The 22026-nt window shown below is 43.6% G+C and overlaps 1 protein-coding gene across 1 annotated transcript in view; it reads left to right on the top strand.

Moving 5' to 3' along the window:
- KATNAL2 (katanin catalytic subunit A1 like 2) overlaps positions 1 to 22026 on the top strand; it is a 66869-nt gene that overhangs the window by 14833 nt on the left and 30010 nt on the right. Inside the window, exons 2-6 of the mRNA XM_049620138.1 lie at positions 10826 to 10896; positions 14488 to 14654; positions 15987 to 16029; positions 19088 to 19205; positions 20332 to 20430. Of these exons, the coding sequence (XP_049476095.1) occupies positions 10826 to 10896; positions 14488 to 14654; positions 15987 to 16029; positions 19088 to 19205; positions 20332 to 20430 (498 nt within the window). The remainder of the gene's footprint in view (positions 1 to 10825; positions 10897 to 14487; positions 14655 to 15986; positions 16030 to 19087; positions 19206 to 20331; positions 20431 to 22026) is intronic.

The raw sequence follows: 22026 nt of genomic DNA, 5'->3' as shown, positions 1-22026 counted from the left end.
TCGCCTTGGGCAACAGGCCTCCTGCCCACTTTCCAAGTCTAAGCTGTCTAGACTTTGCTTGTTTTTGTCTGATTTGGTTTTCTCTGAGCCTTGCGCTCTTGCATCTTAAGGCGGTGCAGTCTGAAGCAACCACGATGGAGTGAACACTCGTGAAGGCAGTGGCCCTCTTTCCTTCTTTCTGGACAGCCCTACAGAGGGCGTTTCTTCTTTGTGTTGTCTTGGGAGAGAGGCCTTGGGCTTTCCTCCCTGGAGGAGGCCTGGCGTGATTTCTGGCCGAGCAAAGCAGAGGACTTCTCATGTCCTTTGGCACCCACCAGGACTTTGTCCCTTTGGGAAGACCGGTGCCCCTTGCTTTGACTCACAGCCCCTTTCCCTTGGGGCCACCCAGGTGGCATTCTTGGCTGTGTCCCCGTCTGTCCCGAGAGGCACCAGAGTGGCCTGGAGAAGGCCACTGCAGCATGGGCCTCCGACAGGGATCTGTGCTGGTTCCGGACAACTGCTGAGGACCCGCAGACAGTGGACGGGACAGCATGTAACCAGAAGATTCCTGTTCTCAGGGCTAAATTGGAGCAACGCTGTGGCTCTTCCCATCTCCTCTCACGACTGTGGGACACCGGGTGGGGCCTCTGGAGCTCGGAGGCTTTTCTGTGGTTTTTCTGTCTGTGCTCAGGGCCGTCTGATCGGCCGCCGGAGGCTTTTGCAGGGTTGTGGCCGGTCTCCCTCGGTTCCGGCCTCCTAAGGAGCGGTTCCAGGACGCTTTGGGGAATCCTCTTCTCCAAAGCAGGCTCAGTGTTTGATCCATGGGAGCCAGCCTCTGCCCCTGGGCCACGTCCCTGGCCAGGCCGCCGGATTGCTGGTATTTGTGCAGGCGACTGACTGTCCCGCCACCCTGGTCTCGGCGAGCACAGCTACTGAGTGGAGCCAGGCAGAGTCCCTTCAAATCTTGTTGCAGCTTCTTCGGGTCAGGGCCCGTGGCTGGCTCGCCTGCAGCTCCTGCACCACGGGGTGCCCCGACCTCTCTGCCCTTGCTCGGGCAGGGCTCGTGTGCCACCTCTGGCCCCATGCGGACCTGGCCCGGACCAGCGTGCCCTGGAGAGCTGGGCCTGCAGCCTGGGCGTGCCCGGCAGCCCGGCTTCTGGTCCTCGGGGTGCGGAGCCAGCGCAGTGGCCAGCCCAGCCCCGGACCCTGACCCTGGCCCTAGAAAGACCCACCCACGCTGTCTGTGTGGGCTGTGGACCTTTACCCCCAGGAAATTGACTCCTGTAGGGGGGGTCCCTGGCCCCCTGCCCGGCTCTGGTCTGGTCCCTAGTGCCCTGCGCCTGCTGTTGACGACCTTTTCTAACCTCAGCTTAACCCAACAAAACGGGTAATACTTCCCCCATTTTATGAATGAGAGTACTGAGGTTTAGACAGATCAAATTAACTTGCATGTGGTCACATAATGGAAAGAGGTGAAGCTGGAACCTGAATCAAAGTAGTTTAGGTCCTGGGTGAACACACACCTCTGAGTAGGTGGAGGAATTGAAGCCTAGAGAGAGAAAGGGAATAGTTCAAAGTCACACAGTTTAGCCCCGTGAGGGCGGTAATAGTTCCTACATCTGGCTTGTCCCCAAAGTGGTGTAGGACACAGGCATCGAATACATTCTTGAATGAATGAATAGCCATTTGCTCTGACCACCTGAACATCGGCAGTGAAGCCCGAGTCAGATGAGCCTAAGCCCGACTCCCCCTAATTATCCTTGAGGGCACTTACCCTTATCTTAGAAGGACTACATTTTATTTAGTTTTTATTTATTTTTATTTATTTATTTGAGAGAGAGAGTGCAGGGGACAGGGGCAAAGGGAGAGAGAGAGAGAGAGAGAGAACAGTTTTTATATTTTCAATATTCTCAGTAGTATCAATTGGCAGTTCTAATGTTGCATGATTACTTCCATAATCATAAATCAAGTGTAAAGACATGATAGGTAATGAAGAGAATAAATAAAATAAAAACACCACATTCCCACAACCCAGCGACACTATGGTGGTAACCAAAGGTGAACCTTAGTGTATATCCACACACCCCTCCAGATCCTTTTCTATGTGTATACAGTTACACACACACACACACACACACACACACACACACGTTTTATCAAAATGAAATCATATAGTAAGTACTGTTCTTTAACCAACTAGTTCTCTAACCAGAGAACTTAGACAGTTCTCTAACTAGTCATGCATTGTATCTGGTTGTCATAGCCCTTAAGTCTCTTTGCATTGCCACAGCCCCCACCCGTACTTTCTCTATTGTTCTCTTCTTTTCTTTTTTATTTTCAATGGCACTGACTTGTTCCAGAAACCACAAGAACCGTTCTGCAGAACATCTCCCCTCCTAGATTTGTCTGATTGCTTCCTGGAGATCTCTATCTCTGAGGCTCGATCCCTGGTGACAGAAAAGTTGGTTCTAAAGGCTTGATGGATTTACATCAAATCCTTTCATTTACCTCATAGGTGATACTGAGAACTTCACATCGCACATGTCAGGGGACTGATATCGCCTTACTGTGCCCGGCAGTCTGATCTCCCCATCGTGCAGCTCTGTTGCAAGCAGAAAGTAGCCTGTGTGAGCATGGGCTTCTGAAAAGAACACAAATATCATAATTCCGCAATCTGGTTCAGTGTTGAATAACAATGGCACCGTGTGGCATGGAAAGTCTTCTGTGTTTCAGTAGACTTTATACTTCTCTGAAATCCCTAATTCCATCACCAGTTCATACTCGGGATTAACAAGTGTCTCTTCTCATGGAACACACTGTTCCTGAGCATAGCTGACCAGTTCTGACTTTGTATTAAATATAATAAATGTCTCCCCTGGATCCGTAGACACTCTTTTGGTAGTTCTAGTGCTTTGTCAAGTTGTACAGTGTTTGAAACTTAGCAAGTTTCCTGGTACAAACAGGAGGTAATCAGGAAACAAACAAAAAACAAATTAGAACCTATGGGTATATATTCAAGCTTTTAAGTGAATATCAGATGCAGGGACTGTAAAATAGAACTATAATAAAAACATTTGAAAGAAGAAATGTGTCCTTTTTAACTGTTTGTTTTTGAGATGGAAAGCTTAATGCAAAATTTGGATCTTATTACAGAAATTGAAACGAGCCCATGCAAATTAATCTCCATTGCACCCGTAAAAAAGAAATTAAAAGCACTAATGTTGCATGTGGTGTATATACAGTAACATTTCCTAAATATCTTCTGGGTGTAAAACTAGGGATGATATTCAATGCTTCCTTTTCCTCAGGCTACAGTATCATAGGATTCAATTTTGAAACTGATAATGGAGGCATTTTTGTTGCACAATTGCCCACAAAGGAAATGAAGGAAGAAGAAAACAGCCAGATCATTGAAGCAGAGACAAATGAGATACCTCCCGTTCTATGTTCACTTCTGGTCCTCCTTTCTTTGGTAGACAGAAATTAATTGAGCATCTAATTGTGTCCATTTCAGGGGCACACCATCTTTTACAGTTTAAATTGGCCATTTGTTGATGGTCCATTCTTAGTTTTTTCATTCAGAAGACAACTTTCCATGCTAATTTGAATGGCCGGAGTATAAAGATGTTACAGATCTGGTAAACTTTACACTTTTAATTAATAACTTTATAAGACCACATTCTGTATTTCAAGTGATAGCACATCTTAAATATTTAGCATTAGGTATTTAAACAGTATTTTCTTATACCTTTTTTCTGTTCTTACTAAATTCTGAACTACCACCTAACTTGTTTCAAAGAAAAAGTTGTATTATTTCCAGGCCCGGAGCCCCCAAATACAAGCCGTTTCACAATCTGCATAGTAGGAAAGCTCTCTGTGAAGCAGCTTCGTTACCAAACAGAATTCCGAATCACTGAACCAAAGGATGCCCCTGAATCCCCATCATCTGCCATAGACATCAGGACTATCTGCCAAACTTTGTGATTCTGGCCAAAACCCCCCGGAAATACTCTCAACTAGTGCTGGGATGGCTACCATTTTCCAGGAATGAAATCAAACCCTGAACAAGCCTCTCTGATAGGTTATTTATATTCTTTGAAGAATATGGCCAACGTTGCCCAGATCAGCCTAGGGTCCAGAAGTGCCTCCCTCTCAAGCATTAGACTTTTGTCCTCCAGTTCAGCCTGATCGCCCATGAGTTCACAGGTCAGTGGGTCCACTGTGTAAACAACACTCCAGGGAATCCAAGGGAGATAATTCTGACAAATCCTCCAGCTCAAGTTTTGTCGGGGTGGCTGTGAAACCAAAGGCCCTACTTATGGATGGAGGACGAGACGATTCCTAGGTTTTTCAGCCTCTGTGTATGTGAGGTGAAGTGAGGCAGGTGGGGTCTGTAGTCACAGGGGTGGGCAGCGTGGTGTGGAGGAGGAGGTGCCTCTGGGTGACTTTGTATGGATCTTCCCCTCCCTGTGAATGAAAACATAGCCCTGCACCCCATACCTACCAAGCCTGGGCAGGGAACCCGGATGTCAGAGTGGCTCTCTGCCAAGGTGGTGGATGTAATTCCTTGGCCTAGAAATTTTCTAATCTGTGAACAGTCCAACCCAAGTTGATGTTTTGTTTGCTTTTTACTTGCCCACGTATTAAATTTAAACAATTCATATGGATTGGCACTTAAGTAGCCGTGTCCCCATCCCATTCCTGTGCCCAGAGGTAATTACATATCTGGGTTTTATTCCTTACTTCTTCTACGAGTGAAGGATTGTAGGTGTGTATGTGATTTTCCCCTTTACAGCATGTCTTAGAATGAGGTAGATCTACAGATGCTGGAATTGGAAGGTTCACAAGATACATTATTAAGTGGTGGGAAGAGGTAGGATGCCCAACAGTGTAAATAAAACTATCCTGTTTTCATAAACTTTAAAAAAGTTGCACATAGGTATGTTGGTAGGTATGATACGATATTCTGAACGATTACACAAGAAATTAAAATAGTGGATAGAAGGAAGAGGGAATCTTTTATTTTTATTTTTTATTTTATTAAAACAAATTTTTTTTAAGTTTATTCATTTTGAGAGAGAGCGACACACAGCGAGCAGGAGAGGGGCAGAGAGGGAGAGAGAGAATCCCAAGCAGGCTCTGCGTTGTCAGCAAGGAGCCCCATGTGGGGCCCCAACTCACAAACACAGGGATCATGACCCGAGAGGAAACCCGGAGTCAGAGGCCTAACCGACTGAGCCACCCAAGGTCCCCAAGAATCTTTTCTTTTTAAACCGTACTGTTTGAAGTTTTTTTGTTTATCAAATTTAATTCAGGCTTGTGTTTCAAGCTTTCTTGCCCCAAGCAACACAATATTTGGGGGTGGGGGGGGCAGTGAGTGGGTGGAGCGAAAACACAACGTGCTCAGAATCTTTCCTCAGCCGTGTAAATAGATCCGGCTCATTCTTCCTACCGGTGCCTTGCTTTCCACGGTGAGCTTGCGCCATGACTTATTTAACCACTGATGGATGTCTATAGCCTATTGCTATTTTTTTGCGAACACAAATAATGTTGTATTAAACATCCTTGAACATTAATCACTGTGCATACATGGACTATTTCTACGATATAATATAATTGATCTTCTACAATGGAAATTGCTAGGAGTGGAATTGCTGGGTCAACGAGTCTGTGCGTTTTTCATTTTGATAGATTTTGCCAATTTGCTCTATAAAAGGTTTGCACTAGTTTACATTTCCACCAGTCATATGTGAGAGCATATTCTTTCAGACCTTGCCAGATCTTTAAAAGATCTTTCTTTTAAAGAATTTTGAGGTGGGAGCGTGGGACTCTTGATTTCCGCCCAGGTCATGACCCCAGGGTCATGGGATTGAGCCCCACGTTTGGGCTTGGGGCTGGGCATGGAGCCTGCTTAACATTCTCTCTCTCTCTCTCTCTCTCTCTCTCTCTCTCTCCCTCTCCCTCTCCCTCTCCCTCTCCCTCTCCCTGTCCCCCACTCACGCACATGCACACACATTCTCTCTGTAAAAAAAAAAAAAAAAAAGGAATTTTTGTTTTACTGAAAGAGTCTTATTTTTGTCCAATGAACTGAAGAAATATTAACACTATTTAAGGTGATTTCTTCAACTTTTTTTTAAATACTTAAAAAAATTTTTTTAATCTTCATTTATTTTTGAGAGACAGAGAGACAGAGACAGAGCATGAGTGGGCGTTGGGGCAGAGAGAGAGGGAGACACAGAATCCAAAGCAGGCTCCAGGCTCTGAGCTGTCAGCCCGCATCCTGGCACGGGGCTCAAACTCACAAACCATGAGATCATGACCCGAGCTGAAGCCGGAGGCTTAACCAACCGAGCCACCCAGGTGCCCCTAAGGTGGTTTCTTCAACTTCTATGTGCATGGCCCATGATGACAAAACCAAAAAGTATACAATAAAGGGAAATGTCTGCCCAGAGGGTTTTGTGTTTTCTTTTCTGTCCAGCACACCTACCCAGTGCTCACGCTGGGCTCGCTGGCTGGACATAGCTGATTGATCAGAGCACATAAAGGAGCGCCAGTGGTCGCCGCATCCCACGACGGGACCCGGGACCAGGACCGGCCCTGGCACCGCCGCCAGGGTGGGGAGCAGGCTCTCACAGCTATGTGGGTGATCGGCAGCTCTTTCTCCCCACCATTTCCATTTTGAATCACTTTAAAATGTTGCACAAAAGGATTTCTATTTTCAGTCAGACCATTTGTTTTGTGAATCAGGGTAAAAAAGTTACTCAAATTATTTACATTCATTTTAGTCTTTTTTTTCTCTACCTCTCTCCTTTTTTTTTTTCTTTGCATTTTAAAACAGTCTTATTTGAGATATAATTCACATATCAGACAACTCACCCGAGGTATATTTACAGAGGTACACATACAACCATCACCACGGTAATTTCAGAACATCTTCACTACCCCAAAAAGAAACTCTACATCCCTTAACTGTTACCCACCCCATTCTTCCATCCTCCCCAGCCCTCCCATGTCCCACTTTTTTTCTTTCTTCCCTTCTTTCTTTCTTTCTTTCTTTGTGAGTTCTATGCCCAATGTGGGGCTTGAACTCACCACCCTAAGATCAAGAGTCGCATGCTCAGATCAACTGAGCCAGCCAGGCGCTCCCTCCCATCCCCTTTTAAAAACATCCCTCTCAAGATCTTTTTCTGTTCACCTGATGAGTTTTCTGGCTCTACCCAGACCTTCCTTTTTAGGAAATCTAGAGCTATCATCCAAACACAGTGCGGTGTGTGCAGTACTGAGGAACAGAAGCAAAACGCTTCTTAGCTAATTTTTCTCAGCATCCTACTCATAAGAGAACATGTGCACCTGTGCACGTTTAGATTAAGAAGTGCATGCTTCCAGAGTGAAGGATGGAGAGACTCTGAATTATACGAACAAGCAACTAACAGCTGTTGAGCACCCACCAATCACTGACCCTGATACGGGCACAGCACCCCACAGTCTGCAAAAACACTGCCCAGTTGGAAAGGGCACTAGCCAGTGTCCACTGAAGCGCCTCTGAGAACGTGCATGGCTTTCATGGCTCTTTAGCTCCAATCCTTTTGTTCTCAAAGACCTTTACGTACATGTGAAATGGATTAGCTTCATTTACAGCAGGAATCTGACTATTCAGAAATTAAAAAGCATGATCATCCTACGAGACACAACGCTCCTGGTGCAGCAGGGAGACTGACTTTTTGAAGGAGGTCTAGCCAGTAATTGCTTCGAAATGGTCACTAAAATTGTGGGATTTTAGGTTTGAGGAATTGTAAGAGCCACCACTTGTGTGTTACCATGTGAGGTCAGCTAAGAAAGACTGTTTGGTAACCACAGTTGTTTGATTTTAGCAAATTTGGCAGTTTTTGGCAAATTAAAATAGCAGTTTCTCTCTAGTCTGTAGTCAAGGTGTAGGGGTGGGAGCAGAGATTGACGAGAAGGGGGTTAAACCGGGAGGAACTGATGGAAGAACACTGGGTTCTGAGCTCAAGTCTGCAGGCTTTGAGCAAATCCCTTACTTTATCTGGATCTTAGGTTCTTGAGACTCAATGATCTCCCAGTACCTTCTAGACTTCTAAAATTCTGAATCAAAACCCCAAGCCTGAACTTGAGAATTTTTCTACTTAGAAACATATCCTATCAATCTTATTACTGTTTCTCTAACATGTGGTTATATTTTTATTTGCAAACCTGATTTGGACTGAATTTTGCGATGATTGTCATTTTTTATGCGAATAATAATTTGGAACTAACCTAAATTTCATGAAGTGTTCCCCTCCTAATACACTAGATGGCACTACAAGCAAGTCAAATCAAATTACAAAAAAAGCAACAAAAAAACAAAAACAAACAAACAAAAATGGAGTGGGGGAGGGGGATAGAATTTGACAGAGTCAAAGTTACTAAATATGGTAAATTAGAAAAGCTTCAGTCTTTATCAAGAGTGTTATGTCAACATCTTCAGAAAAATGAGCAAAAATGGCCAATGTTGAATGTCTTAAGATCAGGAAAATGTCATTTTGTGTAGTGACTTTCAATCTGTTACTGTGCCCCAACTGTAAGACATTTTAGGTTGGGTCCCAACCCATATACACACACGCTAAAGCAACGGAAGCTCCATAGGGCAATCCTAAGCCTTCTTCCCTGTCGTGCATTCTGAGACCATTTCTTTTGCACTGAAGGAAAATGCATTCCTTGGAAGAGTGGGGAAAGTGTATGTGACACATTATCTGATGTATTTGATGGTGAACAAAGTGATAGGAGGGGACTTTAGAGGTGTGTTGCTGTTTGAAAATTAGTAATATGTATACAGCCAAGCTAAAAAAATGAGGCAATTATTCATTCTAAGAAAAAATAATGTACAGAAATGGGTAAGTGCTTTCTGACTCAGCAGTGAACATTATTTACACGGTCATAATAATGTAAGCACTGAATATTGATGTAAGTGTAGCGGGGAGAGGAGGGTGAGAAGTTGGATGGCAACGTAGTTCTCATACCTTAACAGGATGTGAACAGTTAATGCCTAGTGTTCACGCATCGCAAAACAGTGATGTATTTAGAAACATGGAGGTGAGTGTCAGAAGAAACGGCTAAGCTAATTAAGGTTGTTGCCTGTAGCGGGGAAGTGGGGAGTGAGGTAGTGGAGTGGGGGCACAGTCTATTGTTTTTTGTTAAAAATTTATGGGGGTGCCTGGCTGGCTCAGTCAGTGGAGCATGAGACTCTTGGTCTCGGGGTTACGAGGTTGGGCCCCACGTTGGAGGTAGAGATTACTTAAAAAAATACAATCCTAAGAAAATTATAAAAATAAAAATTTATAGTACTATATTATTCAGCCTTAAAAAGGAAGAAAATTTGGACACATATTACAACATGGATGAACCCTGACAACATTATGCTAAATGAAATAAGCCAGACACGAAAGGACAAATACTGTTGAAGTGAGTCCACTTACATGAGGTACGTAGTAAAGGCAAATTCTTAGAGACAGAAAGTAGATTGGTAGAATGGTGGGCGCCAGGGCTTAGGGGGAGGAGGTTAGGGCGTTATTGTTTAACGAATACAGAGTTTCAGTTGGGAGAGAGAAGAAAGTTCTAGAGATGGATGGCAGCGATGGCTTAACAACAATATGAATGTACTCAATGCCACTAAACTGTACTTATAAATGGCTTAAATGGTAAATTTCACGTTATGTATATTTCATCATAAAAAAGAGATGTAAGAAAAAAAAATTTATAATACTGTTTGATTCTTTTTTTAATGTTTATTTTTGAGAGAGAGACAGAGACAGAGTGTGAGCAGGGGAGGGGCAGAGAGAGAGGGAGACACAGAATCCAAGCAGGCTCCAGGCTCTGAGCTGTCAGCACAGAGCCCGATGCGGGGCTCGAACTCACAGACCACAAGATCATGACCTGAGCCGAAGTCGGCTTGGATGCTCAGCCAACCAAGCCACCCAGGTGCCCCAATACTGTTTGATTTAAATAACTGCACACATGTTTTAATTGTATTACATTAATTTTTAGAAAGCTTCGGATGAATGTCTGAAAGTCTTTATACATGTCATGAGCGTGTTTATTTGGTCCACCGAGGGGCCTTTTTTGCTTTTATCCAGTTCTTACCTGTATGCTCCTTAGAAAAAGATGTCAGGTAAGTTATTCACAAATAAGGGAGGTATTACTGAAAGTAGGTGTCTTATGAATACATTTCAGGGGAATTTGAGATACCTGATACCTAAACACAGCACACGAATGCTGAATAAACGTACACATGCATCGAGTTTGAATAAGGACATTATTACGCAGGAATTTCCGTCTCCTGGCCTCTGCTGCTCTCAGTGGGTATGCTAAATGTTTGGCTGTGTAGTCACCCGCTGAGTGGCTTGTTGGAACTCAAGGCCACTTTGTGCTGGGACTGGGCGCGTCTCCGGGTGAACCAAAAATGCTGTGCTGTCAGAGCTGATTTCTAGCTCACAAGTTTCTCTTTACCATCACCTTCCTTAACCTGGCCCAAACAGGAGTGTGTATACTCATTTCTTTGCACTTATAAGCAATAAAATGCCAATTAGCTTGGCAGGAAGAAGTTGACTAGTAAAGTGCAATTCTAATTTAAATCACTGTACCTTCAGTGTACAATTGAGAAGGCAGCTCTAAGAAGAAAACGACAATGGAAAATAACTTTACATATCCGTAGAGACGTTGAACTGCCTTCCAGCCTTTAAGTCATGCTTCTTGGTTTTGACAGGTTACATTTACCTTCGAGGGTTTATTGCTATAAAAAGAGTGTTAGATCTCATTGTTGTCCCATCTAAATTCTCCTGTTTGTTCACAGTGTGAGAGGAGAACAGAAGCACGACGAAAAAATCTTCTTATTTTGATTCTGCATTATTTAACACAAGAAGGGTATGTTCTGTTTCAAAGATTTACAGACGTGATTCCTCTCTTTGTCTGACCTCCACTTTTCTAGATATACACTTATAAAAATAGCTAATAGAATTTATTTTTTATAGCAGTTTTATATTTATAGAAAAACTGAGCTGAAAGTATTCAGAGTTCCCATATATTGGGAATCCCCCTACCCTAGCCAGTCTACCCTGTTACTGACATCTTACATTGGTGTGGTATGTGTGTTATAATTGGTGAGCTAATCTTTATATATAAATATCTGTGTGTGTGTGCATGTGTGTATGTAGATGTACCTATATGCATATGTGTGTATATATACATATTATTTTAGAAAGAGGATGTGAGCAAGGGAGAGGAGCAGAGAGAGAGAGAGAGAGACACAGAGAGAGAGACAGAGAGAGAGAAAATTAAGCAGGCTCCACACTCATTGTGGAGCCCAACGCGGGGCTTGACCCTATGACCCTGGGATCGTAACCTGAGTTGAAACCAGGAGTCTCATGCTCAACGGACTGAGCAGCCCAGGTGCCCCCAATCTTGATATATTATTGTTAGCTAATGTCCATAGTTCACATCAGGGTTTACTCTTGTGTTGAATGGTTCCATGAGTTTTGACAAATTCATAATGTCATGCATCCAGCATTGTAGTATTACATTGAATAGCTTCACCTCTAAATATCCCTTGTACTCTGCCTGTCCCTGCCCCCACCATCAGCAACCTAGATTCATAATTTTATGGCCTCATTGATACATATAGTTCCATTATGCATTTTGAAAACTCTAACAAAGCTACCCAGTCATGAGATACGTTCCCTTTCCCATTCAGGTTTCAGGCCTATCAAATCAGATTCCCAGGGCCCTACAGCAGGCTACATACACAGAGATCACACTCTTATTCCTCAATTCTCCTTCCCTCAAAATAAAGGTATTGCATTTACTGGATGACCTATGCCCCCCTTTCTTTTCTGGACAATGCCATTCAATAACTGGCAGGGGAGGAAATTTGGAAGCATCTGAGTTTGGCCACCTACCTGATCTGGAAACGTGCAAGCCTTTACAATGAAGGCTGCAGATGTGCTGGGTTTTATGAGGAAGAGAGCTCATCCACTATTTACTTTCCAGTTTCCTTTCTTTCCAGGTTTCATCTAGGAAGAAAATATTCAGGTTTCAGGCTTAGGGCTTGAACTTTCAAGTTAGAGCAGCAGTTCTCAACTGGGGTGATTTTGCCTCTTGGGGAGCATTTGGCAATGTCTGGGATGCTGCTAAACATCCTTCAATGCACAGGACAGCATCCCACAACAGAATTATCCAGCCCTAAGTGGTAACTGTGCCAAGAAACTATCTCAGAAAGGAGAACCACGAAAACAAAAGACAAAGAAAAGTCAGCATAGTTTATCCCTTCGACTGTGTATTTACAAAGCATGCACTTCCCCTTTCTGCCACGAGATGGCCCCTTGCATCTCAAATCAATGAAAATTCTAGTAAAATTGACCATTTTCCTGAGACCTGCTGGTAAAGGCACTTAGGAGTGTATGTCAAGATGAAAAGTAAACTGTAGGTATTTTTAAAAGACATATCAATGTTGGAAAGGCAGACCTGTCTTTAACAAAAGACCAAGGATTTATCCTCATCAAGAGGCTAGGTTACAGTGGATTGGATTAAACAACCAGAGAAAAGCTTTGTAGAGATGGCAAGGTGAGCTGGTCTAGAAAGATGTGGAGAAGATGGATAGACAGACATGATGCACAAGGACATCGCAGGCAGGCTCACGGAGAAAGAAGAGGCATAAGTGGAGAAAGACCAGAGTTGGGCTGTGTGTGGGAGAACAGGTGAGGTCCGACAGTGGAGGATCACAGCTGCTGCTTCGAGGACTACACACGCTGCTCTCTGGGTCTGAGCACCCGTTAACAGCCTCCCCATCTCTCCCACTATGTCATGCTCATTACTGCTCACTCCTCTTCCTGACGTCCCATCCCGTCACTCTGTTGGTTGAGAACCTCTAGTGGCTCCTCCAGCCAACCTCATTAAATTCAGATTTCATTCAAGCTCCAACAATGTAGGAGCAACACGCAGAAGCAGTTTTGTTCCCCGATTAATTAGTTTGGGATCTATGAGGACTACTATCATCTATTCTTATAATTTTTGTGTAAGTCAAAAGCCCATGATCCTGGAAAGAGTTCAATATAATGTGATGTGAGTAAAGACTACAAGCAATCTATAGTGTATGTTCTCACACACACACATACACAAATAATATATATAACATATATATATATATATATGCATATATATGTGTGTGTATAGACATATATAGAACTTTACAAGTGTATATATGTAAGTATATATGTATTTAGTCATTAAAAATGTTTGGAAAGATAGGCAAAGGTAGTGGAATTTTCTTTTGACTTACCTGTATTTTCTAGTTTTTTTCTCAAATGAGCATGTATTACTTAATACTAAACAAAAATTATTCATAGGAAAGAGTTAGTTTTTCTCTCTGTAAAATGGGGATTAAGACACAGTATAGAAGCCTGATGAGCCATCAATGTATAGAGGCTGACTGACTACAGCCAAATGATGTTTTGCAGTTTCTTTAAAGTTTAGCAAGGTCACTGGAAATAATCATGGCAACCTTGTTTAAGAAAGTTCAGTGTTCCAACTGACCTGAATCTGGTGAAGGGAAGAGAGCATAATATAAAAGAAAGTTTTCTCCTACCTTCCCAGATTTGAATCAAACAGGAAGAAGTCTATCCTGAGGCAGAAATTCTTAATCCAATGTCCTTGGATGAAATTGTATGCTGATTTGGGCATATTTGCCCATTTTCCAGGAGAGTCTTTGGTTTCATAAGAAGTTGAGAACTAAGATTAAAATGTGGAAAGTCTTTCCACTTTCAGAGGATTGGGAGACAGAGCATTGCTGAGACCACAACAGGTTCAAAGTGACAGTGAAGAACCCCAGTGAAGATCATGCTTCCACCCACAGTCACCGGGTAGTGTAGATGTGTGACTGAAGAAAAATGACCAGAAATAACATGACCCAGCAATGACTTCTTCTTATACTCAATCTCCTTGATGATATTGATCAACATATTTCTGGAATTTCCTTCAGAACTCATGACCTATGCTTTTCAGTTGCCACAATCATGGCACATCTTGCCTCTTGGGCTTAAATTTGGGTTTAACAATTGCCAGATGTTATCTAAAATTAATGCTGGTGAATAAAGAGGTAATCAAGTTGGGCAAATACTCAATTTTGGCTAGAAATGAGAAAACACAGGACATTTTCTTAGTCGATTTACTTATTTGACTTCTAAGCACTTCCAAAAATGTTTTGAACAACGATTGCATCATTAGAATAAGTATGTAGCTTCCAGAGGCAACTGCTTTGAAAAACAGTACTTGGATATACTTAACATATGTGGGCTCCTTCTATAGGCAAACCTCGTATATTGTAATTGTCATTGAATGTACTGCTTAATATAAGCTTAATATTTGTATTGAGTCTCTGTGGACTTGTAATGCCTGTTTGCCTTTATTCTTTTTACCCAGAGTTAATTTCTGTTGTTGTTTTTTCTTCTGTGAAATGGCCAGATATATCGATGCAGCCAATGCTTTGGAGCAAGAAACTAAACTGGGGTTACGACGCTTTGAAGTCTGTGACAACATCGACCTTGAAACTATTTTGATGGAATACGAGAGCTATTATTTTGTAAAATTTCAGAAATACCCCAAAATTGTCAAAAAGGCATCAGACACAGGTACATGGCTATTTTCTAGAAATAAGGTTTTTTCTCATCTTTAAGATTAGTGTTTCTTCCTCATTTTATTCTCAGATAGATGCTACTCCCCCCCCCCCCCCACTGAAAGAATAGACCAGAAAGATTGTATAGCCTGCATCAGATCCTGTACAGAAATAGAAACATGATCGGTCAGGCAGTGATGTCCCTTTAGTCACGGTGGCATTTGTTTGAGGTATGTGTGTTTTAGGACAATGAAAGCAAAACCCCAGTGCATCACAGGTGCTTTTTAGAAGACCAACGTTACTTTCATTTCTTTAAAAATGGAAAGAGCTGTTGGAAGAGGATAAAAGACAGAAGACTTTTTGTTGTTGTTGTTAGGAAGACCTATTATCTATCTTGAAAATAACATGAAAATGAGTATTGGTGAAGCTAATAGCTCATGTATAGATAATGAAATGCTTTTGAAAGCCATCAATCCAGATAATGATCAATAGAATGCAAAGACCCAGTATAGGTTAGCAGTCAAGGAGGCTGGCTGGAGGAAAGATCTAAAGCGAGGGCCCTATGTTTTGTAGTAACATTGACTTGGAAGTCTGTAAGTGGGGGAAGTAATTATAAACCAAGGGAGATCATTGTCCTGTTTACAAGGCACTTGTTAAGCCACAGACTTTAACATTTCATGTGGGGACCAGGAAACCAAGAGGAATGTCAATTAAAAATAGCCGGGGGCGCATCTCTGTGCTGGAAGGGATATTTATCTGAGCTCCTTTCCAGGGCAGAGTTCAGAGCTCCCTGTCCTTGGCTGGTTGCTGGGTCTGGGTTTGGGCAGAGAAGCACTGACTCCTGGGCCACCAGGACTATTATTGACATGATCTAATTTCTAGATTGCTGGTTCTGATTTAGTCTGGAACCATATTCTCCTGGGATATTAGACACAATGTCTTTATTTTAAGGTAAACTGGCAGAGTACAACTGGTAAGTGTTCATGCAATCATCCTGGTGTCCCACGGACCACAGCAAAATGGTGTCAGGTTCATGAAAACTTAATGTAATGGTAACCGTAAAGTTGGCCCACACTGAAGTTGCCACCAGGTTCATGGTCTCCAACTCAATTAATATCTAAGGGCTCTGGGGTCTTTCTCCATGCAGAAATGCTTGGGAAACATGGGTTTCTTTCCTTCTGCTGGTAGTTTCACTTCTTTCTATATGAGAATAGCTTAGAGCTCCGGGACCCCACAAGGTTATAGCACAAATTTTGAGAACAATGTAAAAGGGCAAACATATCTGAAAAATCACTTTCTCTTAAGAATTAAATTCATTCCTTTTCCTCCAATATTTGTTTTGCTACAGCGGAAAATAATTTACCACAAAGAAGTGGAGGGAAGACCAGAAGGTAAAGTGAATGGTAATTCTTCTTGACCAACCCACTCTAAGAGTTTGTGGGATCCCTTTCCAGAAGATTCTCCAGCTCGGTTCCCTATCTGTCTACCAGCAATTGCAGATTGTGATCATGTGACCTTAGTGGGCCCAGCAATGGGTTCCCCACACGTTACAGATGTCCCAGACATGAGCCAACATCTATGGGTTCTCCTGGTTTTACCACAGATAACTGCATTCACTAGTGCTCTTTCAAGGCTATGTGCTATGAAGAGTACGGACCTCAGAGATTGCAAGACCCAGGTTCAATTTCTGGCTCTGCTCCTCACAAGCTTGGAGCAAGTTTCTGACACACAGTGAGGTCCCCACACGTAGCAAGCACCCATGCATGCCTCATGATAATACTCTCAATAATGCTCTGCCTGAGGCTAACTTTGTTTTGTACTATTCTTTAGGAACAATTTTATCGTTTTGACCAAAGCATTATCCATTTATTTACAGTTTCCATAAAGCTAGTCAGACTCTGACAACAAATGATAACTACTTTTGAACCAAAAAAGCGAGGAGCATTTAAAGAAGCCAGCTTTGGCATGCATTTGGGTTCTGATTATGTTTCAGCCACGTATTCATGCCTGGAACTTCCCCAGCATTCCTTACCTAGGAGAACATTCCAGAAGTGAATGTCCTTCGAGCACTCTGCTTCTCTTCAGGGAGGCAGCTTGACAGCTTGGGTGTCCTCAGCTCGTCTCTGAGTAAACGTTTGTACGTGGCAGGCGTAAAGGTCAGACAGCAAATGGCTGGAGTCAGGAAGGATAATTAGGAAAGTAATGAATGCTGTTTGTTTACAATTTTGTAATTGAAGACAGCTATTGAAATGAAAGGTTGTGTCATGAGACTGGCTATTAACAAATGAAAGTGCCTTTTCCTAATGCTTGCATTTCACACCAGAGAGTAAGCTCCCAGTTTACAGATTTGCAGATAACTCAGTGGAGGAAAGTTTATTTAATGTGATGGATAACAGAATTAGGATGCCAAAAAATCTGGACAATTTGGAAGATGGGCCCAAAATAACACGATGAAATTTAATGAAATGAGGTGTAAGCTCCAACCAAAGACTAATGACAAATAGCTCCCTCATTACAAAATCAGGGACCTAGAAATCTGAGTTCACAACAGATAAGGTGTGAGGGTGATCACAACAGTGTGATGTGACTGCTAATGTGGTCTCGGGCCTCACAGATAGAAATACAGTGTCCCCAAAATAGGAGGTGACTCTGTTGTGGTCAGAAGACTGTGGACAAAGGAAAGGTGACCAGGATGAGGATGAATCTGGGAGCCAGGTAACCTTAGGAATGATTGGGGCAACTGGAGAGGGTTAGCTTGAAGACTGGAACCCATGGGGAGGTGGTGCCCCTAGAACAAGACGGCACCAGTCTTCACCGTCTAAAGAGGGACTGAGCCTTCTTTGTAGAATTCCACAGGGCATACTCAGGAGGGGCACCTAAAATTATAGCGGGATGGATTTGGTCCCATATTAGGATGAATTTTACAATCATTAGAGCTGACTGGGAATGAATCATATTGCTTTGCACATTAGGAACTTGTCTCTGATCGTGTTGAAGCAGATCTGTGAACCACTTGCCTCCAAAGGGAAATAAAAGCAGGAAAACAGATTCCCTGTTCCCTGTCTGCCCTGCAATGACGTTAGGCAAGCTTCACTACATATGTATATATATGACCTCATTGCATTTAAATCAGTGCTATTCATAAGGGTTTGCACTTGTAATATGTTTGGTATTCATTTCATAGACACTTCATTTTTGTGCCAGCCAAAGGCCTGAGGGACAGACGTTTGTATTCCTAGTTTACAGATGAAAAACAATGTTCCGAGAAACTGTCAGCTGTCCACCTCTTATGATACCCACCCCAGTGGGCCAACACCGGGGTCATCGTGTGTGGACGCTGGCGTTATTATTGGCATGGGTGGTCTTTTGCTGGCTAGGTGTTTATATTAGATACAACTCCTCCTTTCCCAAAAAGAAATGGAGAAATAGGTGCTCTCTGAGACCCCTTAGGACAGGGGAGAAATACTTCCAGCAAAACTCCTGCAAACACATCTTACACGTAAGGACAAAGGAATGGAGAAAACCCAAACAAGTTCAGATGTGGGACTTCACGGTCTGCCCCCTGAGCAGTCCTGCCTCTCTCTGATGTCATCTCCTATCTACTAATTTTCCAAAACTGAATTTCTCGTTCCAAGGACCTAGCGAACAACTTTATTTTACCTTTATATTGATGCATATGACACATATACAGTCAAATGTCCATATACTCTCATAAGCGCCACCACCCCAGCCCCCCAGCAGTCTCTCTTCCCAATCAATGCATCCCATCTCCAAGAGAGGTAGCCACTGTCTGGCGTCCAGACCCATCAATATGTTTTGCCTTAAGTGAACAATATTTGGTGAAAATCTGTTTGGCAAATATGAAGATCTGTGACAACAGAGATGAGGTAAGGGTTGCTTCCCTTGCACAAGCCCCTTCGATGTTTCAGTATACGGGCTGCCGAAGTGAGCACCTTTCCATGTTTGCTTTATGCAGCCTGATGAGAACTATTTTAAGTACACCCAGCACACTGGATCAAAACTACAGGCAAATCCCTAGCCTTCCTCCTTCCTCCCCACAACGTGACCCCTGGGCTGCATACTGTTCTTTAAGGAAGGTGGGAAGAAACGTTGGAAAATGCTTGCAAAAGTCATGTGTTCTTAGGAATACAGAGCTATCTGCAGAAGAGCTGGAGCCAGGTGGCTTGAAGGGAAAATGAAGAGGGGGTTGGGGGCCTCCAGGAGGAGGTGGACCCTCTAGCTTGCTCTTGGAGGAACCCAAGGGGTAGAGTGGAGCAAGTCAGAGCCAGGACGGCCAGGGTGTCAGGACAGTGCAAATGGAAGGGCCCAATGGTGCCACATCTGCACATCTTTGTAGAACTCTTTTTAAGTCGGCTACACAGGTTGTTTAGTTACCTCAAATTAAATGGTTTGAATAATTTCCTCCAGGGTCTTTGTTCCCTCCCCTAGGGTGATGAGCGACAGTTGTCAAAATCTTCCCAAGATCAGTCAGCAGAGGCCGCGGTCCAGAACCACGGTGGAGAAGCCAGGGGATGCCAAATCCGTCCATAAGGAGCATCCTAAACAGGTCTGGATGGCTTTGCTGGTATTGGTAAAACTGCAGGTGGCTGAGAAATAGCCCTGAGAAAAGAGTCACATTTATTCATTTTTGTGTGATTTTGTTACATTGTAGATTTTCTTCCAGTATACTGAATTAAAACCACAAGCAAATCTCTAGCCTTCCTAATGTTTCTTAATTCGAGTGGAAAGTCTCCTTCCTTCCGCCAGCCTTCCCCCTGGTTGGAGTACTGGGAAACAGTCCTCGAGGGGTAAGCCCTGGGTCCAGTCAGAGCAGGGGGCTGGTTGCTACAGAGCTCAATCATCCCATTTGAGGTAATTATAGGTGGCACATCTTTCCTGTCCCAAAGCACATTCCTGGACTCTTAAGACTAAGTCAAGGACGGCCTCAGGAATGGCTGGGTTTCTCCAAAACACAAATGGTTGGTCTTCACTCCAGACCTCCCCGCAAAACAATCTTGGGGACAGGGTGGTCAGCAAGAGGACAGAGCCCAGCAGGCGGGGGAAATCAATGGCTTCTAACTCAGGGGATTCATACCTCCAACCTCCTGGGTCAGAACAAACATACCAGGTTTCAGAGGAAAGAGAACTAATGGAAATAGTGAAAAAGAATGGGAAGAAAGAGGGTCAGAGATCCCTGGCAGGGGAGAAAGGAGTCCTCGTGAAACTCAATTGTCAGACGGAAACTCTCACTCTCGAGGAGGTTGTACACTTCTGGCCATTGCAGTCTGGCTCAGGTGGAAGGGAGCCGAGGGTGGTGCAGGGGAATCCGCAGGAAGCAGTTGACTGTTGACTCAGCTCCACCTCCAAACTCGGCCACCCCTGGCCTCAGATACCTCGTTATAGGAGAACAGGCAAGCCAGTGTGAACGGGGATGGGTTGAGGCACAACGGTTTCCTCCACCGGAAAAGCTGCTCAAAGCCTGTAGCTTCTGGTGACAGCTCTTCCCGTATGGCACAGGCAGACAGTGAATTCATCTTGTTGGGTCTGCACAGAAGTGGCCGAATGACACATGAGGTTCCCGTTTACTGAACTGATACCCAGTGTGTGATTCTGGATGCCGGAATAGGCATTTTCCACCAGCATGTGGAACTTGCTTCCCCAGCTGGCTTCTTGCTGTCTTCCTCTTTCCCCAGGAGCCTGTCAATAACACTCCCATGGAGGGCGCTGACTTTGGCTTGAGTATATCAGGAATCCCCAAAGGCAGCAGAGAAGAAAACGTCCGCCCACAAAAAGTAAGTGGCATTCGTGAACCTAGAACCAAAAGGGGGCATCCCTTTTCTTTGTAAAAATGAAAGTAAAAAAGGCTATTTTTGTCAAAGAGGAAAGCTAATAGGTGACGGTCAAAGGCTGGCTGTGCGGTGAACTGAGAGGAGCACTGGATGAGGATTACAGCCCTGGTGTTCCGGTCTGGTCTTGAAGGATGTGCCCCACCTCGAAGAAGCTCAGTCTCCCTATTTGTAAACTCAGGAGTTTGGAAGAGATGGCTTCCAACGTCACTTTCAGCTTAAAAATCCCACGACTGAAATGATCAGCATGGGTGTTCTGTATTATTGAAGGGGTTATGATGGCCTACCCATTCTTTCTTCCCCCACTGGTGGTAACTGATGAGCGATGGCACTTTTTCTCCATGGAGATGTGGCTCTAGGCTTACATGTCATTCCATGTGAACCATGAAACCTCAGTTGAATTAGGGTGGGTCTTATCCATACTAAATATTTCTACCCCTTTCATAATGAACCTCATTTCTTGATTCAGAAATAACCGTTTCTCAAACAGAGAAGACCCAGATTGGGTGGCTGTAGGCAAAAGGTAGGTTAAAACCTGTCCTTTGGAAAGGTGAAGCAGTATCAACACCCAGCAGGTTTCTCTTGATTGTAACTTCTGGGGTTGGGTGTCTTTTTAAGAGTCATCTTTCTTCAAGCAAGTTCTCAAACTACAGGACTTCAGACTTACCCCTGGCTGGCTCTTCTGGGGCGAACTAAACTCTGACTGTGTGTGTGTTTGGAGGGGAGGCTGGAAGCATCTCCCTGGAAATTAAGGGAGCGCTCATTGGCTTGAACTGGCTCCTTTTAAGGTCCTCAAGTATATGGGTTCTCTGTCTCTCTCTCTCTCCCTCTCTCTCAAAAATAAATAAACATTAAAAATATTTTAAAAAGGGGCGCCTGGGTGGCTCAGTAGGTTAAGTGCCAACTTCAGCTGAGGTCATGATCTTGCGGCTTATGAGTTCCAGCCCCACGTCGGGGTCTGTGCTGACAGCTTGGAGCCTGGAGCCTGAAGCCTGATTCGGATTCTGTGTCTCCCTCTTTCTCTGCCCCTCCCCTGCTCACACTCTGTCTCTGTCTCTCTCAAAAATGAATAAACATTAAAAAAATGTTTTTAATTAGAAAGATATCATAACGAGTGGAGAATGTTAGCATAGTGTCCAGCACATAATATACACTCGGTAAGTGCTGGCTACTGCTAATTACTTTTCTTCTTGCATGCATCCTTCCTTTCTCCTTCTGCCTGCGGGGGAGATGAGGTGGCATTGGGAGGAGTACGGGAGGCAGATATCTGGGTTTAAACCTGGCCTTAAGTCACTTGTTAGCTGGGACTCTACTGAGTGGAGAATGTACATGGTGGTTAATGGGAACTATCATCACTCTCCTGATGATGACTTCTTCCTGTGCGTGAAATGTCGCAAAGGATGAGACAATATAGGGGAGCCGGACCTGTAAGGAAGCATATGGCATGGTGTCAGGAACTGAAAAAAGCTTGTGAACTTTTATTCAAACCCACTTCATTCTAAGGAATTTATTTCAACTTATTTTTTCTTCTAGAGTGCCCAA

The sequence above is a fragment of the Panthera uncia genome (assembly GCF_023721935.1).
Source record: "Panthera uncia isolate 11264 chromosome D3 unlocalized genomic scaffold, Puncia_PCG_1.0 HiC_scaffold_8, whole genome shotgun sequence".
Lineage (NCBI taxonomy): Eukaryota > Metazoa > Chordata > Mammalia > Carnivora > Felidae > Panthera > Panthera uncia.
This window is presented reverse-complemented; position numbering and strand designations above follow the sequence as displayed.